At 40.6% G+C, this 21,711-nt stretch overlaps 1 protein-coding gene and 1 long non-coding RNA gene across 32 annotated transcripts in view; one reads left to right on the top strand and one right to left on the bottom strand.

Annotated features, from left to right (window-relative positions):
- Positions 1-21,711, bottom strand: part of LRIG2 (leucine rich repeats and immunoglobulin like domains 2) — a 154,507-nt gene that overhangs the window by 98,219 nt on the left and 34,577 nt on the right. For 30 of the 31 annotated variants that reach the window (XM_072769053.1, XM_072769055.1, XM_072769054.1 and 27 more), the window contains one exon: positions 7,440-7,537. In XM_072769053.1, the coding sequence (XP_072625154.1) occupies positions 7,440-7,537 (98 nt within the window). Of the gene's footprint in view, positions 1-3,879; positions 4,015-7,439; positions 7,538-21,711 lie in introns of those variants that run through there. The other variant, XM_072769080.1, reaches the window with a different exon arrangement.
- LOC140600868 (uncharacterized) lies at positions 194-21,515 on the top strand. Its single transcript, XR_012003995.1, has 3 exons — positions 194-361; positions 7,471-7,612; positions 21,089-21,515. It is a non-coding gene; the product is annotated as an uncharacterized lncRNA (long non-coding RNA).

The raw sequence follows: 21,711 nt of genomic DNA, 5'->3' as shown, positions 1-21,711 counted from the left end.
TTTTTCGAAGGACCATAACCCAAACTGGTCTTCCACTGTGATGCAGGATATCTCCTCCTCCCCCGTCTGCCGAGCAACTAGTTCCTTTTTCACCCCCTGGACAAACTGGATGTTTTGGCTGATGTTGGAAAACCCCTGGAGCAAAAGCTGAGGGAAAGTACAGTCTGGGTCCAAAGGCCAAGTAGCAATCTTTTTGCCCCAAGTGAGGCTGCCAGCGGGCAATAGTGTAGAGGGCATCAGGGTTGGTGGCACATGGAGGAGTGTAAAGAAGAGAACTTCCCCCAGTTTGCAGGAAGCCCACTGTCTGGTGTAGAGCCAGGAGTCAGCTTGGCAAAGAGAGATCCGCCCAAACCAGATCTGGGTAAGTCTAATTGTTGGATGTGTGTAGGTGCTTGCGAGGGAAGACCTTCCTCTAGTAGTAAAGGCTCAGAGATTCAGGGCAGGGGACTGGTCCAGGAACAAGGAACACTTGGCAGTGCAGCGCCACCACCTCGCAGAACACTAACTCCTGCTATCCCTCTAAGCTGCCCCTCCCCCCACCAGCTGCCAGGGTAATCGCCCTAAAGCGCTACTTCAATCATGTCACTCCTCAGTTAAACTGTCTGTGACACCTACGGAATTAAGCACGGACTTTGTAGCCTCTCCAGTGTGCACCCAACTTATCGTCCGTGCTCCGTGTCACGTGCCGGATTGCGGTACTCATTGTTCCCTGAGTTCATCCTGAGCTCTGGCTTCTCCGCGCCTTCCTTTCTTCATCTTTTTCTCTTCCTCCTCCACCTCCTCCTTCCTCATTGCCATTGTCATCCTTTTTTTTTTTTTTTTTAAGACTTTAAGTCATCTCTACCCTCAACGTGGGGCTCGAACTTACAACCCTGAGATTAACAGTAGCACGCTCCACTGATCAAGCCAGCCAGATGGCCCATTCCTTTATTCTTTAGTCGCTCTTAGGAATAGCCTCTTGTTCCCTCCCATCTCAGATGACATCCCTCCCATAACAGTTTCCAGTAACCCTCTCCCAATTCCCCCAGCATTCTCTCCTCTGAAACTTGGGCATGGAAGGTTCTTTGTAAATTTGGTTTTCTACCAGCAATCAGATTGTTAGCTCCTTAAGGTAGGTACAGTGTCTGAGTGGGTGGTTCCCTCTGCCAGTACTTGTATGACTGCTGAATTGAATCAAGCTGAAAAACCCTTTCTTCCCCAAGACTCTCTTCATATACATTCCCCTAAAAATCCTCCTCCAAGTGAATTAATTTTTTTAAAGATTTTATTTTTTTTATTCATGAGAGATACACAGAGAGAGGCAGAGACACAGACAAAGGGAGAAGCAGGTTCCCATGGGGAGCCTGATGTGGGACTCGATCCTCAGGACTCCAGGATCATGCCCTGAGCCAAAAGCAAACAATCAACAACTGAGCCACCCAGGCGTCCCAAAACAGAATTGATCCTTCCAATTTTACTGAGCAGGAAACTGAGGTCTGGAGAATAAAAATAACTGGTATAGAGGCGGTGGGGGGTGGGGGTGACAGTGCGACAGAGGCCACATGGAAACTTCCATAGCAAAGCCAACCCAGGGGTGATTCTGCTTGTCTTTCTTTTAGTCTCTCTTGTCTCAAGGCTACTGTGACAGCCTGGAATGGATTAAACCATGAATAGCAACTGTTGGTCTCTAAGCCTGGGGTGAAGTAGTAAGTCTCATTAACTCTGTCCTTAGAATTTTTAAAAGTGAAAAGAAAGAGGGAAAGAAATTTTGCCCCCAGAGAAATGTACTGCAACATGAAATCATCCACAGCTTTAACATTTCAATGTTTTTCTTCTCTGAAGATACCGGGACAGCCTGTCTCTGCTGTTTTTCATCATATAAATTGCTCTGCTTGAAAGGCAAGTGGGGGTAAATATAGCAGTAGTATCTCTGATGTAACATTCTTTGACCTGGCCTGGACATGTCCTTGACATTGTCCTTTAGAAAGGAAAGAGGAGAGAAAATATGTCCTTGCTACTGTATGTAAGAGAAACTCTTCTTCCTAGCCGTTATCAGGGGACAGGAGACAGATGAGTATAAGGAATCAAAATAAAGGAGCGAAGGATGCTAGCGATTTGTCAGGTTTCCTGTGTTTGGCTGTCTGGCAGGCCGGCCAGAGCCAGTCAATCAGCAGTATTTACCAAGGTGGAGGTGGCCAGATGCCCTGAACTGGAAATCACACACGGTTCCACTTCCAGTTCTGCCCGTTGCATTTTGAAAAGCGTCTTGCCTAAAATATTTTGTTGTCTTACTGGATCCCATTTTCCCCTTATTCTCTTTCCAGGCTCGTTTTCCTTAAGGCAACAACTTATAGTTAGCAATAATGCAATTTTAATTTAAAAGTGGTCAGAATACACATCAGAATGATCACTGTGGTTATTTCCCTCTGGTGAGAGGTCAGGGAACTAGAGGCTGGGAGGCGGGCAGAGTGAATGCCGCAGGGATCTTGGCTCTGTACTGTGGGGCTCTTTCACAATGAGAATGATTAGTAAATTGCATGTGTAATTTTTCAACTAGGGAAGGAAGGAAATAATGGATTGAGAAACAGCTCACTTGTGATTTATATGTGACACTTGATTTAAGCATATTATGAGCTCTCAAATCCCCACAAAGTAAAGTATCTGTTGGGTAGGTTAACTGCAATTTTCTTATTTCCAGTGTCTGGGATAACATCTCAACTCTTTCTTTTTTTAAATTTTGCATCCCTAATGTAAAATTTAAACTATGTGCCACAGATAAAAATGTAATTTATGTATGTATAAGCCATATATAGTGGGTTTATATGTATGTATACTTCCGTCTACCCATTTCTTTCTGTCGAATACCTACTTCTTTATTTTCTGAATAAGAAATGAGAGAACCTTTTTTTTTTTTTTTTGGAGTTTCATTTTTTTGTAATTTTTTAAAAAGATTTTATTCATTTATTTGAGAGAGAGCGAAAGCACAAGTGGGGTGAGGGGCAGAGGGAGAAGCAGACTCCCCACTGAGCAGGGAGCCCATGGTGAGTCTTGTTCAGGGATGCTAAGGGCATGACCTGAGTGCAGTCAGATGCTTACACTCCTGAGCCACCCAGGCAACCCACGAGAGAACCTTCTGATGATGACCACTGGCATGTGTGCTCACTGCCCCCTTTCTGAAGGCTGCTAGTCCAATTAAGACAGCCCCACTGTCCCACAAGTTAATGTATACATTCATGTAAGCAAGATCCCTCACCCAGTGCCCAGCATGGGATACCACTCTATCAGACCTGGGAAGCCTTCTCTCCTCCCCTGTGTCTAGAGAAGAAGACAGAGTCAACACCAAAGAATTTCAGTGTGTAAGCATGTGGCCTTAGGAAAGCTACAGCTAGGCAGAGTTAGATATGCTGGCTCCTTGATGCTAAGCAAATGATGGGAAGGACTTACGGAGGGTCATCCCCAGCCCCCACTTAAGCCTGTTGCCTGGGGCGTGCTCCTGAAAAAGTTTACCTAACTTCCACCTAGAAAAACAGAGCTCTCCTCTGGAATTCAGCACAGTTTAGAAAGGTCAGAGAAATTCACAGCCTGGGGCCCTATGTCTGTCTGCCTGGTGTCAAAACAACCAGATACTCTTCTTTCTGCTTTGCAGTTTATAAAGCCCTATGAGAGGCCAGGATCTGAATAACAGGCCTGGGATCTGGATTTTAAAAATAAAAAATAAATTTAAAAAACAACAACAACACAGAGAGAAGGAAGTGAAGATGAAGAAAAAAGACACTAGTACAGCCCGAGAGACCCTGTATCCTAGATGCCAGTAACCTTGTATCTCTTACCTCACTTTTTACAACCTCCCTTATTCCCAAAAGTAAGATTTGTCCCCATTTCAGAGACACTCAAGCTCACAGGCTGGGCAGCATGTCCAGGGTCACACAGCAACAAAGTGGCAGAACCAGAAGATGAACCCATCTGCTTTGACCCCTGATCCATTGAGCGCTCCATCCACAGCTCCACGTGCGGAAACTGAATCCCTGAGCATTTTCGGGGACCTGCAGAACGTCACAAAGCTAGTAAATAGCAAGGCTGGCATCTGCCTGTAATTCTGATCTCAAACTTGAGGTAGATTGTCTATGTTTAATAAGATGTTCTGTTTGCTGATGGGAAACAAAAGGTGGGGTGGAAGAAAATGAGAGGTCACATAAGAATTGACCTATTTAGATTCGATAACCCAGGCTGCGGGCATGGTTTGCAGGGAGAGGTCCTTAAACTAAAAGGTGACACCATGAAGTCACAAATCAGAGCAATGAGTAGGTTATGAAACCTGGCAAATCCAGGAATCTGTACCAGAGAGAGCAGTCTTCAGTTTTCCTTCTCAGCCTTAATCAAGTCTTTAAATCAACAGCTTAATTTATTTTTATTTTTATTTATTTATGATAGTCACAGAGAGAGAGAGAGAGAGAGAGAGAGAGAGAGGCAGAGACACAGGCAGAGGGAGAAGCAGGCTCCATGCACCGGGAGCCCGATGTGGGATTCGATCCCGGGTCTCCAGGATCGCGCCCTGGGCCAAAGGCAGGCGCCAAACCGCTGCACTACCTAGGGATCCCCAACAGCTTAATTTTTTAAATAAAATGATACATGTTCACAATTCAAAATTCAAAAGATACAAAAGATAGAATGTGAAAAGTCACTCACTTTCCATTCCCTGCCCTCACAGCGAGCCTGACCAGCATAGGGTATCCAGAGACCTTGATTCTGCCTAAATACAGAGGGTTCTGGATATTGTATTAGAAAAAAATATCTGTTCACGCGGTATGATGACAATTGTGAAAAGATCCGATGCCTTGTCCAAAATATATCTCCATGAGCCTTGTACCACTTTCCCCTTCAAACGAGAAGGAAGTTCCCCCAGTGAGTGTTCCTCCTGGATGGGAGGAACAAAGCAAAGATGGGAATAGCACTTCCAGAACTACACAGGAAAAGGGAAATGGTCAAACTTAGTGCTTTTGCTTAAGGGCCTTTCTGTTCATCAACCTAAAAATTATTTTCTCTGGTTATTTTGCTATCCCCATTCTCATCCTCAAAACAAATGCCCATCTGGGGAAGCCCTGAGGGGTCCTCACTAAGGCAAATTTAATGTTAGGATTTTAAATGTGATACATTTTCCCCGATAGCCCCACAATTTCTAGAAGAGCCAATTTGACACAAACTAGATTTTGCTTACAGGTGAAATGTGAGGAATATCTAAATCAAATGGCTTCCTCCCCTTCCTGATGCCCTGCCACTGACCTCTCAAGAGCATAATTTATGAAGACCCTCTTTTTTTCCTTCCCTTTTTTTTGTTTCAATTTTTTATTTAAATTCTAGTTAGTTGACATACAGTGTAATATTAGTTTTGGGAGTAGAATTTAGTGACTCATCACTTACATATAATACCCAGTGCTCATCACAAGTGCCTTCCTTAAAAAAAAAACAAAACAGAAAAACAAGTGCCTTCCTTAATACTCCCCGCTCCCCCTTTAGGCCATCCTCCATCCACCCCCCTCCATCAACCCTTAGTTTATTGTGTATCCTTAAGAGTCTTCCCCTTTCTCAAAGTAAAACAACAAGAAAGTTGAAGAAGCCCTCTCAACTTCCCAAATGTTAATCAGGCTTGCAATTGAAATACCTGAGGACACAGAGCTCACACCAGCTTTGTCTGTCTGTGTCTTTCCAAATCAGAACAAAGTCTTTGCCCAACTTTGCTGCTAAAGGTTCTGTCCTGTTTCTGTCCTTCTTTATCAAACTCATCTAACAAATTATCTGCACTTACCGTTATCTTCAGCCCTTAACTTTCAATAAATTGGTTTTGGTCTCTATTGAAAATGTAATTAGGGGGCATTATGTACTCCTGAATAGGTGGATTCAAATGCTCCTCCTCAGTCTTGACTGACATCCAGAATCTCCTATTCAATTTGTTACTATAAATCACACTCTAAGTGATGGTTCTTTTTTGTTTAGTAAATGTTTAAAAAATTTAATTACATGACAGTATAGCACCATTAGTATTAGTAGTATGTAGTTCTATCTACATAAAAGGCAGGAAAAGTCACCCACAATGCCACTACCCTAAAACAGATAAACTTTTTTTAAAAGTCATGTTTATAGGGTATCTAGCTCAATACATTATAGTTCATCTTGTGGAATGCTATGCAACATTTGAAAACGTTGAGACAGATCCATACATATGAAAACACTCCCATAGTATCTATAAAATGAACATAGCATGATGTATGACAATATATATAATACTATTTGTGTATTTTTATAACTATATTTCATGCTGGGATATGTATGCAAATTTTCTGTAAGGACATACAAGACACACTCAACAGTGATTGCTTGTAGACTCCAGAAAAAGGGAATGGCTGATAGGAAAAAAGGATTTGATTTTTTTATTTATATTTTTCTGGATTGGTTGATTTGTTTTCCATATAATTTAAAAAATATTACATCTAAAACAAAAGTTATGTTTGTGTGTAATCAATTCTTTGGAAATAAATAGAACAATTAAATGTCTACACATGTAACACATGAAGCTCATTAATTATGTAATTAGTATTCAAAAGCAGTTTAATTACATTTGAAAAATATTTGAGGGTTAAAGAGAGAGAAAGAGACAAAATAAGAAACAGACTCTTGGGATCCTGGCTGGCTCAGTTAGTGGAGCATGTGATTCTTGATCTCAGGGTTGTAGGTTTGAACCTCATGTTGGGTATGGAGATTACTTAAAAATCTTAAAAAAAAAAAAAAAGAAAAGAAAAGAAACAGACTCTTAACTATAGAGAACAAACTGATGGTTACTGAAGTGGACATGGGTGGGGGACAGGTGAAATAGATGATGGGGATGAAGGAGTGCACTTGTGGTGAGCACCGGGTATTGCATGGAAGTGCTGAATTATTATATTGTGCACCTGAAACTAATGTAACACTGTGTTAACAAGAAGAAAAAAAAGTATTTGAAAGTGACATTTAATTTCATTTTATACAAAATTCACAAAATTGTATGATAATTTTTGGGAAATGATAACCAAACACACATTAAACATTACTTGCTTGTAGCTTAATAATTTCAAAAGAAAAATTACACAAAATTCAACATTTTTATAGTGAATTATGATATTTGATTTGGAATATGATTGTATATTTTAACATGTATATAGGTTACTACAAATGATCTCAAAAGATAACAATGCCTAGAGCACAAGAGGCTCTTAAATTGGGACTATATAAACATGCATTTACCATATAAATGCAGAACCTCTGATGCTATCTATGCCTCCCAATTGTTTCTCGGACCCCCAGGCTGTCCAGGGATGCTGAAGGCATCCTGGGGGTGGACAGAATCCTCTAGAGACAGAAATCCTCTGCTGCCTGACAGTGAGCCTCAGCAGCCCCGGAGTAGGGATGGGCCTGGGGTGGACACTGACCTCGGCTGATGCGGTGCTTCTCCCCAAACAGGATTCCAGGGCTGTCAATGATGCTGATGTTCTTCAGGACCTGATTGGGCAGCTGGGAGCACATGAATCTGGAAAAAAGGGATCAAAGGCGGGATCAGGAATTACACATCTCCAAGCTCTGAGGAGCTCCCTGGCCTCTCAAGGTTACTGACATTGTCTGTAAAGTGGGGGCTCGCAGGGGATTTACAGTTCCTCCACTGGTGCCATGGGGATTAGATGCTGGACCATGAGGCAGGTATGGCAAGGTACCTTGGCACCTGCCTGCAACTTGCCACCAGATCCTTAACTGTTAATTTTGATTTTAGCTGATATTTACTGAACACTTGGATATATTTCTTAAAGATTTATTTATTTGAGAGAGAGAGCAGAGGGAGAGAGAACACACAAGTGCAGGGGAGGGGCAGAGGGAGGAGAATAGCAGAGTAGGGAGCCCAATATGGGACTCAATCCCAAGACCCTGGGACCACGACCTGAGCCAAAATCTGATGCTTAACCAACTACGCCACCCAGGCACCCCTGAATACTTAGATATTTTACAAACATCATCTCATTTGTTCCTCATAGTAACCCCTTGAGGAAGAAATTCCTATTAATGTCAGAGAAGTATCTTACTCAGCATATCACTAGAATGCTCCAAACTATATAAAACATGAATCTGCATCAAATTCTACTTTTGCTTTTGCCCTCCCTTCTTGCCTTGGCTTTAGAACCACCTGTGGCCAACCTTTAAGGCGGGGCAGGGAATATTGCTTCCAGAAAGCAGTAGCAGGTCTGCTGATAAACCAGCTAAGACCTGCTTTTCTCTTCAACTTCTTTTAAGAAAGATACTTTTTTTAAAAGGTGAATTTTATGGCATGTGAATTATATCTCATTGAAAAAAAGAAAGATAATTTTCATGCTGGAAGGGGAAGAACAAACATAGATAAGAAACTTGAAGTTCCACTGAGGTGAGATAAAATGAGATATTCTGCTGGTTTTCACAAAACAAGACTAGAAGTCCCAAATACTGAAAGATGGTGAATTGCCAGTGTGATGACAAACCACAAATGAAAATATAAAAATTATTTTGACAGTGGGAGAAGTGTCAGAAGGCGAGATGTATTGATTTTCAAGTGTGAAAAAGGATTGCTTTTAAAGATAGGAGATTGGGTCAAACCTGCTTAAAGTAATTTTCTATCTAGAAAGTATGACTGGGAAATAGACCAGGGTTTTTTTTTTTTTTTCATTATAAATATTTGGTATGAGGCACGTGGATGGCTCAGTCAGTTGAGTGACTGCCTTCAGCTCAGATCATGGTCCCAGGGTCCTGGGATTGAGCCCCGAGCCCTGCCGAACAGGGAGCCTGCTTCTCCCTCACCCTCTCCCTCTGCCCTCCCACTCGTGCTTGCTTTCTCTCTCAAATAAATAAATAATATCTTAAAAATAAGTAAATAAACAAATATTTGGTACTACTTTAAAATTATCTCCATATAATATCTAAACTTTACTCAAAAAAGTGTTTCTGTGTGTATAGAAAAAATGAGATCCTAAAAACCATAGTCTGAAAATCTCTGGTGATCCCTGGGAGATTTCAGTATGAATTATTAAAAGATGTTTTAAGAGCACTTAAAGGAATTGGGGTGCCTAGGTGGGCACAGTCAGTCGGCCAAGCATCCAACTCCCAGTTTCAGCTCAGGTTAGATGCTCAGCATGGAGGCTCCTTGAGATTCTCAGCATGGAGGCTCCTTGAGATTCTATCTCCCTCTCCTTCTACCCTCCCACCCCCCTCTCATGCTCTCTCTTTCTCACATCAATCAATCAATTAATAAAAAAAAACACTTAAGGGAATTGACTCTAGGTGCCAACATGGATCCACTAAGGGCAAGTTCATCCAATGAACAAATATTTATTGTGCACCTACTTGAACCTAGTTACTGTGAGAGGCACTCAGGATGAAGCAGAAAACAAAACAGGTATGTTCCTGCCCTTGTGGAACTCTACTGAAGAAGACAAATAATAACAAAAATTATAGCATAATTACAACTTGCGATAAGTGCTATGAAAGAACACATAGGGATTTATGTGAGTGCATAATTAGAGGAACTGGCCTCATTGCAGGAGGGGGCCATACTAGAAAAATCCTCTGTGAAGCAACAGCATGTAATCAGAGCTCTGAAGGATGAATAGGATGTAGATGGGCAAAGTGTGGGGAGTGCCACAGAGACAATCTAAAAACTATATGTGAAAAATGCATGAGGCAGCCATAATCTTGGCACGCTAGAAGAATGGAGAAAAAGCTGACATGGTTGGAACAGTAAACAGGAGGTGAGTGTAAGAGTGAGACAATTCAGATAACTAGGCCATACCACACAGACTAGTTCTTTTCTTTTTTTTTTTTTTAAGTTTTTATTTATTTAAATAATCTTTACCCTAGATGTGGGCCTCAAACTCACAACTCCAACATCAAGAATCACATGCTCTTTCAATTGAGCCAGCCAGGTACCCCATGGCTATTTCCTTTCTTGAAATGAGACTGGACAGGTAGGTTAAAGACATACAAAGACACACTAAATTTATTTCCAGGAAGACATTTAATCAAAGCGCTTGGGAAGAACCACATTATCAGTTTTATAACCAAGTTTGGTGCCAAATCCAGCCACTTCTTCCATTCCTTCTGCTCCCCACTAGATAAGGCCACCATCTAAACAAAATTAAATCATACCATTTGAATTCTTAAAGTCCTTCAGTGGCTTCCCATTTGTGACCAGGTTGGGTTCTCCACAAATGTGGAGACCAAGTTTGGGATCCAAGATGTTTATCAGGGTTTTATACCTCTGAAGGTAAAGGGGAGGAAGGAGGACTGGGCAGAGGAAGAAAGCACATAGTGACGCAGGCCCAGTAAAGCTTGGGCCAACCCATCGGGGAGCTCTGGGATGAGGACTGGTCAGCTGTGTCTGGTGCCAGGTCAAGATAAGTAGCATTTATATTATATCCTAACTCAGTCACAGATGTGGTTTGCTCCAGGCAAGGTATGTCCTCAGGCAGCAAGCCTGTTTGCAGCTAAGGCCCTGAAAAAGCTGCCCACTCCAAGCTGTCTGCTGACCACACTCTTCATTTCTGGGCATCAAGCACCTCCTTAAAGGGATCTCTGGGTGTTGTAACTTCTTATCCATCTCATCATTGATTTAGACCTTTAGGACTTCAAAACTCTAAATGATCTGGCTCCTGTCTACCCTTCCTCCACTTGCTTCTGTTCACAATTGGCTCTAGGGACATTGGCCTTCCTGTTTCTTGAAGCTTCCTCAGGGCCTTTGTACTTGCTGTTCTCCTTGTCTGGCTGTTATTATCCCCAGTCTTCATGCATCTAGCTCCTTCTAAAATTGTCTGCCTCCCTTCTCACACTCCCTATTGTGTTGCCCTGTTTCACTTTCCTCATGCATGTAACTAAAATTATCTAAATTATTTTATTTTTGTTTACATTTGTCTCATCAACCAGAATGCAAATTCCATGAGGGTGTGGATCTGATCTCTTTGGTTCACTGCTTCATCCCCAGTCAGTATCTAGAACATAGTATACCTTTGATAAATTTTGTTAAATTGAATTCAGACAAGGTGCAGAAATGTACACTAAATGACACTATAGATAGCTATCATGTTAGCTAATTGAACAACTTGCCCAAATATTATTTATTAGGGTATTAAGGTTAACCTGAAGGGAGATCTCTAGTTGTCTGACACAAATCAGCCTGGTCCTGTCAAATGGTTAAATGTCAATGATTTGCATAGACCATATTGGTGTGATCACTGAGGTGCCTGGGTGGCTCAGTCAGTTCAACATCTGTCTTCAGCTCAGGTCATATGAGATCTTGGGGTCCTGGGATGGAGCTGAGCTCCACATCGGGCTCCCTGCTCAGCAGGGAGTCTGCTTCTTCCTCTCTCTCTGCTTGCCCCTGCTCTCACTCTTTCCATTTCATTCAAATAAATAAGTTAAATCTTTACAATAAATAGTATGATCATCCAAATATCTGTATTGGTGGTTAATATACTGGATGACAGGTTTCAGATTCAAAAGGACTTGAAAGTGCATCAGAGGCAGAATGGATAATTAAAGTATATTATCCATACAATGAACGTCTGTACAGCAATGAAAATGAGTGAATGACTGGTATCTGCTACATGGGAAACCTCACTAAGGTAATGCTGAGGGAAAGAAACCAGACACACACATATTTCAAAACCAGGCAAAACTATTCTGTGGTTCTCTTGAGGAGGAATGGGGCAATGATTAGGAGGAGGCATGAAGAAGACTTTTGAGGGGCTGCTAATGTCTATTCCTTGACCTAAGCAGTGGCTTATAGGGATGTGCTTATTTTGCAGTAATTCAGTGATCTGTGCATTTACGATTTGTCCACATTTTTATGTGTATATTATACATCAGTTTTAAAGTTAAGAGTAAAAAAGATCTGGCAGGGATATTTAATTAAAAGCTCAATGTGTAGGTCCTGATTTTAAATGAAAGACTTTTAATATTTTGCCAGTTAGGATTATAATTGCTGTTGACTTGCAGTAAATAATTTTTATTGTACTTAAGCAGTTTTCTTTGATCCCTCATTTCACAGGGGTTTTATTAGAATGACTGCTGTAATACCTATTGCTGCAGGGAAGTGGGATAAAAGGTATTTTTATGTGCTGCTATTAAAAAACAAAGTGTTACAGGCTTTTTGAAAAGCAATCTGGCAACAGCTATTATTTAAAAATACATATATCCCTTGGGGCACCTGGCTGGCTCAGTTGGTAGAGCCTGCAACTCTTGATCTTGGGGTTGTGAGTTCGAGCTCCACAGTGGGTGTAGAGATTACTTAAAAATAAAATCTTTAAAAATGCATATTCCCCTTGACCCACCAATCTCAGTTCTGGGAACCTATCCTACCATTAAAGTAAACCATTAGTTTCAATAAAGCTATTGAAGTAAGAACATCATAGTACATGCATACCAAGATATTTATTAGAGCAATGTTTTCCACATCAACACACATATATACACATGCACATACACACACACACACACACACACACACACACTATAAATACCACGCATATCCATCAATAGGGGAATAGTTGCAAAAATTATAGTACACCCACATTTTTGGAACATCCATTAAAAGGAACGAATTTGATTTAGAGGGATTTTATTTTTTATTTTTTTAAAGATTTTATTTATTTATGAGAGACATACGGAGAGAGAGAGAGAGAGAGAGAGAGAGAGAGAGAGACATAGACACAGGCAGAGGAGGAGCAGGCTCCATGCAGGGAGCCTGATATGGGACTCAATCCCGGGACTCCAGGATCACGCCCTGAGCCAAAGGCAGGTGCCAAACCACTGAGCCACGCAGGGATCCCCATGATTTAGAGGGATTTTATACAAGAAATTGTTTTAAGTGAAAGTGAGAGGCAAAAATGTAGTTGCTTTGTAAATTACAAAAAAAAAAAAGTCTATTGAAGATGTGTACATTTGTATGTGTCTATATGTGATTATAGGAGCACAGAGAAGATTGTTAAGTAGGTTGATAAAATGGCTATGGAGGGGTAAGAGCTGTTGGCATGACAAAGGAGGAGTTGCAAAGAGGGAGTCAAGGTGAAAAGTAAGTAAGAGCCAAAGGATTTTTTGAAAGCTTTATAGGAGTCATATAATAGATGAAAAATCAAATGAAGTCTTAGTGACAGTAATAGATTATACGGTGTCCAAATCAAAGGATGTAATACAGTGTACTTTATGCTGTTCAGATCAAACCTAGCATATTGTATCAATTTCTGGACACCATGCTAAAAACAAATATCTCTCCTGCCCTCAACAAAATTGTTCTTGTTATAACATGAATGGTCAAGAATTAGGCAAACCTGGGTTCCAATTTCTTTTCAGTCACTTAACATTGTGACCACGGCAAATTACTTAATTCCTCTATGCTTTATTTTCTTAATCTGTACAGTGGGGACAGTTATGGTTCCTATCTCTCAGGGTTATTGTAGGACAATTATATATGCATTCCAGGACTGGCATCTAGAATAAACCCAATAAAAATAATTAACATTGGGCAGCCCCAGTGGCTCAGTGGTTTAGTGCCACCTTCAGCCCAGGGCATGATCCTGGAGACCTGGGATCGAGTCCCACATCGGGCTCCCTGCATGGGGCCTGTTTCTCCCTCTGCCTGTGTCTCTGCCTCTCTCTGTGTGTGTGTCTCTTATGAATAAATAAAAATAAAATCTTAAAAAAATTAACATTATTAGTTGTTAAAGTAAATATTTACTGTGAAAATTAGAATTTACGTATAAGCACGACATTTTTAACATAACCACAATATTACCTTCCTGAGTTAACTACTATTAACTTTTGGATGTTTATCCATTACTCAATGTGATCTGAAAAAATCATTACAAGTGATGATACTTAGGACAAATTATTTTTTATTTATTTTTTATTTTTTTACTTAGGACAAATTAGCAGCTATCTGACATATGAAGGGTTGTCATATGGAGGAGGGTAAATATATTCTGTTGAAGTCACAAAGAACCAGAGCAAGCAGTAAGAGTTATGATGAGAGCTGTCCAGCAATGAAATAGGCTGCCCAACACCATGGGGAGCTCCTTGTTACAATAAATAACCAAGTCTTGGCTGGTGACCATTTGCCAGAAAAGTTATGGAAGAAATGCCAGCTTTGGAAGACAGATCAAGCTAGATGACTTATAAACTCTTGCTAACTCTTAACATATGATCAAGAAATACTTGCTGGAGGAATACACATATTAGATTCACAGCCCTCATAAGACAGTTTGCATGGTTCTTACACAATAGTGGGTGAAAGTTCCTATTAAAGTGCATAGGAAATTCCTAGCATAGGTCAGGCAGGGGAACTCTTCCTCATAGAACACTGAGGACGTGCAATTCCACCAATTAATCATATTCAAATGGAGAAAGAAATCAAAGGGAGGGGCAGGCCTGGAAAGAGTTACATCTTATCTTTAGGTACTATTTGTCTGTTTTCTTAATACTCAGGGTCTCTTCCTGGGAACAGTTTCTGACCTGGCAAAATTTCATAGTAATTACTTTGCGGAAAGGAAACAACAAACAGAAAATACATTAATGTGGGTGGGTAAAAAAAAAATTTAAGAACGTGGTGTTGGTGGGAGAGAAGACTAAAGGTCTATGTAAGACCCACCCAAGTGCTTTTGATGTTTGAGCAATTATTATCTTATTATTTTTCCTGCTATAGATGCAGCTGCAATTTATGTAACAGGATGTTTAAAAAGATTAAAGAGAAGCTGTAGTAGGGTTCTGAGGTGATAAGACTCTCTGGAATATGTATTTGTGGACGTTTAGAATATAAGTTCCTGTACATTCTTGGAATAAACCATCTATTTGTTTTTCTTTTTTTTTTTTTAAGAAACAAGTAAAATTTGTATTTCAATATGGCTGCTTCCTGTCCACAAGTAATACAGAAATAATAAAGCAAAGAGAGCAAACAAATAATAAAGAGAGGTTGGTGCTGGTTCAATCTGTTATCTGTGCTGTTTTAAAATCAGCTTTGACTTTTAGGTCCAAAATATTTTGTCCCTATATTAAGATAAGTGTTTGGAATTTGTTTGGATTAAGCCTGTTCATCCGTAAATGGATTATTCTATTGCTCAAGCAGGAGCGTTGCACAGAATTCATGACTGCAGTAACTTAATCTGAATATTAAAGAAATAATTTTTGGTAGAGGAGATTATGTTACTGAAGTTGAGGTGAGTTAAATTGAGTTAAAAGAGTGTTCTATAGGTGTCTCAGAGAATGACTCACTGGTGTTTAAGACTTTCTGCCATGTGGGCTGCTATCTTATCTTACATCATAAATTGGCAACAGGCATCAAATAAAAAGGGCTTTGAGGTATATTCTCAGAATTTCTGATTAGTCATATAAAAAACGCTTGTTAATTTCAATTCTTTCTCCTAGCAACCTAGGACAATCTTTTGCATGCTTGTGTACTCTTCGCATCTATTTATAATTTTTTCTAAGCTTTTTTTCTGTTTAAGTTTTAGACATGATGCCTTTTTCCCCCTAAGCACTTCAGTGTGTATTTCCAAAAACAAGGACATTCTCTGGCAGAACCCCAGCATAATTATGCAAATTAAGAAGTCAATATTGGTTCAGTAGAACTATCTAATCTATAGACCTCACTCAAACTTTGCTCAATTGTCTTGGTAATGTCCATTAGAGTCAAAGAAAATTCCAGATCATACATTGTTGTCAAGATCAATAATCAGTTGTTGAGTATCTTCAGTCTCCTTTAATCTAGACTAGATTTTCCCTACTTTGTTTTTCACGACCTTGATATATTTGAAAAGTTATATAGGCAAGCTGTTTGTAGAGTGTTTCTCAACTTGGGTTGTCTGATTATTTCCTCATGATTAGATTCAGGTTATGCATTCTTAGCAGAAATTCCACAGAAGTGACGTTGTGATCTTCTCAGTATATAATAGTGGTTGATTTGTTTCATTACTGTTGGAGTTACCTTTAATGACTTGGTTAAGTTTTTTCTGCTTTCAAATTACTGCTTTTCCCTTCATCATTAACACGTACCTTGTGAGGAGATATGCTGACACTATGTACATATCCTGTCCCTCATCAAACTTTATCCACTAGTTTTAGCATGCATTGATGATTCTTGCCTGACTCAATTATTACTATGATGATTGCCAAATGGTGACTTCATAATTCTTTCATTCCTTTTATACTTTTCAGGTGGTATTCTACTGTACCTTTCTCCATAATTTGGTTGGCTTTTTATGTATACCAGTAGGGATTCACAGACTCCTATTTTATTCAGTGGGTTATAATCTATTAATGACACTACTTATTATGATACTGAGATTGTCCCTGATATAGCTAGTGGGAGTCCCTTCAAACTGTCCTTTTGACATAGCCCTAAAGTTCTTTGAGCTTCCTAACTTTATCACATAATAGTCCAGGTTTTCCTAGTATTTCACTAGTAGCAGCCTTGACATCAGCCACTTTTCTAAGCTCTGGTTCCTTTAGTGGAGAATAGTATTTAGAAAGACTTGGGCTCTAGGTGTGCCAATTTGCACTAGTGTGTCATTGATGTCCCCTCAGAAGACAACCTCCCCACTGAACACTTACAAACTTAGAAACAATGTGCTCATACTGATTTTTCCAATTCCAGTCCAGCACTGTGGGATTCATCCTAGCTTTCTTTCTTTCCATACATTTAGAACTTCCTTCTCTGGCAGTGACAAATCTGTGGAACCACAGGCTTTTTAAAAAAAGATTTTATTTATTTATTTGAGAGAGAGTGAGAGCAGGAATGGAGGGAGGAGCAGAGGGAGAGGGAGGGAGAAGCAGACTCTCCACTGAGCAGGGAACCCAACTCAGGGTTTGATCCCAGGACTTCAGGATCATGACCTGAGCTGAAGGCAGACACCCAACCAACTGAGCCACCCAGATGCCCCAGAACCACAGTCTTAACCACTACATTTAACCACTGCTACAAGCACTTTTTCCTTTCCACTTCACTTCAGTGCAATCTCCTGTCATCCTTAAGCCAAACTGTATACACACACTGGTGCTAACAGCCAAAAGCACCTGAAGTACTGAAGATCACTGAAGGGTGATGCTGTCTCTGTTTCTTTGGGTTTCCTAATGTTGACCATTTCAGTCTCTTATACTCGCAATAGAAATTCTACCTGGGGGACACTTGGGTGGCCTAGTGGTTGAGCGTCTGCCTTCAGCTCAGGGCATGATCCCAGATCCCAGAATTCAGGATGGAGTCCCACATCAGGCTCCCTGCAGGGAGCCTGCTTCTCCCTCTGCCTATGTCTCTGCCTCTGTGTATGTGTGTCTTATGAATAAATAAATCTTTAAAAAAAATTCTGCCTGGAAAAAACACTCTTCACCCCATTTTTTCTCCACACAGTGACACAGCCACCAGAGAGCTGTTTTAAGGTCCTGATGACTTAGAGATTTTATGGAAACTACTCTTTTGGGTTTTAGGGCCATTTATTTTAACTTCCTTTCCCTAGGACTCAAACATAAATTTGGTCTGTGCCCAGAAACACTCCTCTCTTGTGGTCTACCCTGTCTTGTGGTCCCCTCTCCCATTAGAATAAGCTCTTTCTTAATTCTTCACATATATGAAACCCTGGCAGCCAGTTCCTCCAGATGTGTCTGAATACAAGAATGTGTCAGCTTAAGTTGTCAAAACACCCTCCTCATATTTGTTATGCTCTTAAGTGGCCAGCATTAACAGTCTAATTCAGAAACTCTCCTGAAGACTGAAGACTATACCATGGAAGCAGTCAGAAATCAAAGGACTGCAATTCCATCCCAAGGATCTTATCCAAGGAAAAAAACTCCTTCATGATTCTCCTGGCTGGTGGAGACAGGAGGAAGCTGGAGAGCTTTCAGCTTGAAGACTGCTCTGGGCCACGTTTGATCACAATGACACTATTGTCCAGCAGGCCTCTTAAAACACCATCATCAGGATGTGAATGTTAAATTGTTTTTCTAACAGTGCTAAAAGACACCTAATCTATCATCCCCTGATTTCTCTTGTTTCCAACTGCATGCCTCTGGAGGAGGACTGGCCAGGTTAGCAAAGTAGCAAAAACACTGAAAGATATTAACTAATTTGTGCATAGAATAAGCCCAAGAGTTAAAGACCTTGATGTCATCATACCTTTCCCTACCTATTGAGCTAACTAGTCACAGATCAGTTACATTTGACCATTTTATTACTAATTTGGTATTTAACAACATGCAATTACTTTACTTCAGTTGAGATAAAATCTCCTGATTACATGAATGAGATAATTCCAAATTAAAGCCTGAGTATATTAAATCTTCAGCATTACAGACATTAACAATAGGGATTCTATTGTGGTTACTGAAATTATTTATTTTACTAGATGTGGCTACATCTCTATGATTAACTATGAGAAGTCTGTTCCGCCAGTCTTCTGGTTGTTTTATGGGTTTCTGATGTGGCTGTTTTCTAGATGTGTCCATGGGACAGGTGGGCTTAGGATACTCCTACTCTGCCATCTTTCCAGAAGTCTTGTTTCATTTACTAGAATGTAAGCTTCATGAGGATGGGGAGTTTTGTTTTGTTCATTGCTCTATTCCCAGCACAAGTGTGCCTGAATCACAGCAGGAGCTCAGTACATATTTGTTTTTTTACACATGAAAATGTTGGTGGCACAACAGGAGGAAATGAAAAGAATTAAACTAAATCCTGAAGGAATTATTATTGCCCAGTTATCAGTATTCCAAGCACTATCAATGAGAATGGTAAGGAAGAACTTGGAAAATAGCCACTATTAAGGTGGCCTGAAGAATCAAAGCCACCTTAATCAAGGAGTCACTAATCAAGGCTCCTCTATCCAGTTGTTCAAAGGCTGGGGAAAAGGGGAAGTCTTGCTAAGAACTTACCTAGATTTGGGGCACCTGGGTGACTCAGCTGTTTGGGCACCTGACTCTTGGTTACTGCTCAGGTCATGGTCTTGTGGGTTGTGGGATGGACACCTGAGTCTGGCTCCTCGCTCAGCAGGGAGTCTGCTTGAAAGATTCTCTGGCTCTGTACCCCCCTCCCCTCAAATAAATAAATAAATAAATAAATAAATAAATAAATAAATCCTTTTTTTAAAAGGAGTTACCTAGATCCTTAAAGTTCAAAAATAAGATCCTTTTGAAGTTCAAAAACTTCATGTGGTTTGGGAATGGCTAAGGGAGTGGCCTATGATAACTTGAAGATCCAAAGGCCAAGGGTTAAAAGCAGAAGGGAGAGAGAGGAGAGCTGTTTACATATTATAGGGTAATTAGGAAAATGTATATCTCCTTGTGGGTTTAGATGCAGGGAACTCAAACATTTTCCAAGGTCAGGCCAGTATATAAAATGAGTGATGCAGCTGCATGTGAATAATAAGGAAGAGTAGAGACTGGGGAAAAATGTGAATTGCATACCCCTCCTAAAGACATGAAAAATCATTTAAAGGCCATAAAAATAGCAACATAGGCAGATCAGATATATCTTTCAGAAGAATTTGCTTTATAGGCAGTTTAAGGGCTTTAGATTTTATGTTGTCTCTGTGATTTAACAGTGGCCCCTGAAAGATGTACATGCATGTGTTCTAATAGTCACTGGCTAGACAATTTTAAGAATAAAGAGGCAAAAAAAAAAAAGAAAAAAAAAGAATAAAGAGGCATATTTGCTACTCACAGCAGTGAAGAGGCAAACAGGGATCACAACTGGAGATTTCATGTGCCCCCCTGGACTATTCTGTAGGGCTCACATGCCCACCTGAGAGCCATGTCTGGTCAGTCTGTGGGACTTGTCTAAAGCATTTGTGTTGTTTTGACTAAATAACAGACTTGAAGAACGAACTGCTGGGACAGTTCCTGGGATAAGACCAACTCCATGGATAATGACTAGAACTTGCCAAAGATAGGGGGACAACCAAACAGCAGAGGTCGGGAAATGGCGGGACTCTCAGACTTGAAAGTAGCATAGAAAGATTATAGATTGGGTTGCCTACAAGGCAATCTCCTGGCAAAGGTGTAATATTTTGTTCCTTTTGCTGGGATGATTGTAAAGTTTAGTTAGGGGTACCCAGGTAGCTCAGTAAAGTGTCCAACTCCTGATTTCAGCTTGGGTCATGATCTTGGGATTGTGGGATGGAGCCCCATGTTGGGGATCAAGCCCCACATTGAGCTCCAAGGCAGGCTCCACACTCAGCAAGGAGTCTGCTTGAAATTCTCTCTCTCCCTTTCCCTCTGCCAGTCCCAACTCTGTCTCTCAAGTAAATAAATCTTAAAAAAATATAGATTATTTAGCTGAACTACCATTGATACACTAAAATTAGGAATGTACAAAAAATATATAACTTGCCCAATTAGTATCACTAATCTCATTTTGTTCTCCAACCTGACTTCCTCTTATGGTGGGGGAGAGGTCAGGGTACTTAATTTTGCTGGCCTCCTTTCTGCAGTCTTTTGTGGGTTGACTAGGCTGAAACCAGAGTGCATGAAAAATTTCAGAGTAGAATATGGACTGCACTCTTCAAGCAGCAGGTCTATGTGGCCAGGTGTCTAAGTTTCTTTTTCTTTTTTTTTAAGATTTTATTTATTTATTTAAGAAAGAGCACACACAAGTAGGGAGAGGGAGAGAAAGAGAGGGAGAAGCAGATTCCTTGCTGAGCAGGGAGCCCTACATGAGGCTTGATCCCAGGACCCAGGGATCATGATCCAAGCTGAAGGCAGATGCTTAACTAACTGAGCCACCCAGGCACCCTGGAGCCTAATTCTAATTAATGATATTAAGTGAAAGTCTTGATGGGATTTCCAGGAAGACAGTTTAAATAGAGCTCATGCCTATCAAATGCACTGTGAGTTGGGCAATTACAGCAGATTTTGCATTCAGCTTAAAGTTTTTTTCCCTCTGTCTACACTGTGACTTCCTTAAGTTACTTCTACCATGCATTTAGCCTAATAGACCACACTACCTTGTGTGGTAGAGATGTGGAGGGTAAGGGATGAAACTGCAAACAGGAGTATGCCCTGCCTCACATTTACTCTTATGCTGTATCCATCACAGGGCATAACATCCTACAAGAGAACTGTGTCCAGGAGTTCGGGGCATTGATCTGCAGTTAAGTGAGCGGTGGCCCATGATGGAACAAATGACTGGTGAAGAGCAAAGGATGCAGTGGGCACCTGGGAAGACCGTGTAATTTCCAAATTAGGAAACGGACACTCAGAAGGTCTATAAACCAATATCCTTCTCTTTTCTTCACTTAGGCTAGAGCATGGAGGTCAGAATCATTCAAGCAGGGCAGCCCGGGTGGCGCAGTGGTTTAGCGCCGCCTGCAGCCCAGGGCATGATTCTGGAGACCCTAGATCGAGTCCCACATCAGGCTCTCTGCATGGAGCCTGCTTCTCCCTCTGCCTGTGTCTCTGCCTCTCTCTCTGCATCTCTCTGAATAAATAAAATCTTAAAAAAAAAAAAAAGAATCATTCAAGCAGTAATTGTGTTATGCCCTGTTCTTTTGGTGTGCCTTAAAAATCATACAGGAGATATGACTTATTACCTTGGTAAGATGTCATGGAGAGTAAAAGCTTTCACAGCTTTTCTTGAGTCTAAAGCACGTGAAAATTAATAAAAAGAAACCTCACTAAAGTGGCCTTGGGAGTCTAGAATTCTTGGAAGGCTAAAAGGGG

This window comes from Canis lupus, chromosome 12 (assembly GCF_048164855.1).
Source record: "Canis lupus baileyi chromosome 12, mCanLup2.hap1, whole genome shotgun sequence".
Classification (NCBI taxonomy): Eukaryota; Metazoa; Chordata; class Mammalia; order Carnivora; family Canidae; genus Canis; species Canis lupus.
This window is presented reverse-complemented; position numbering and strand designations above follow the sequence as displayed.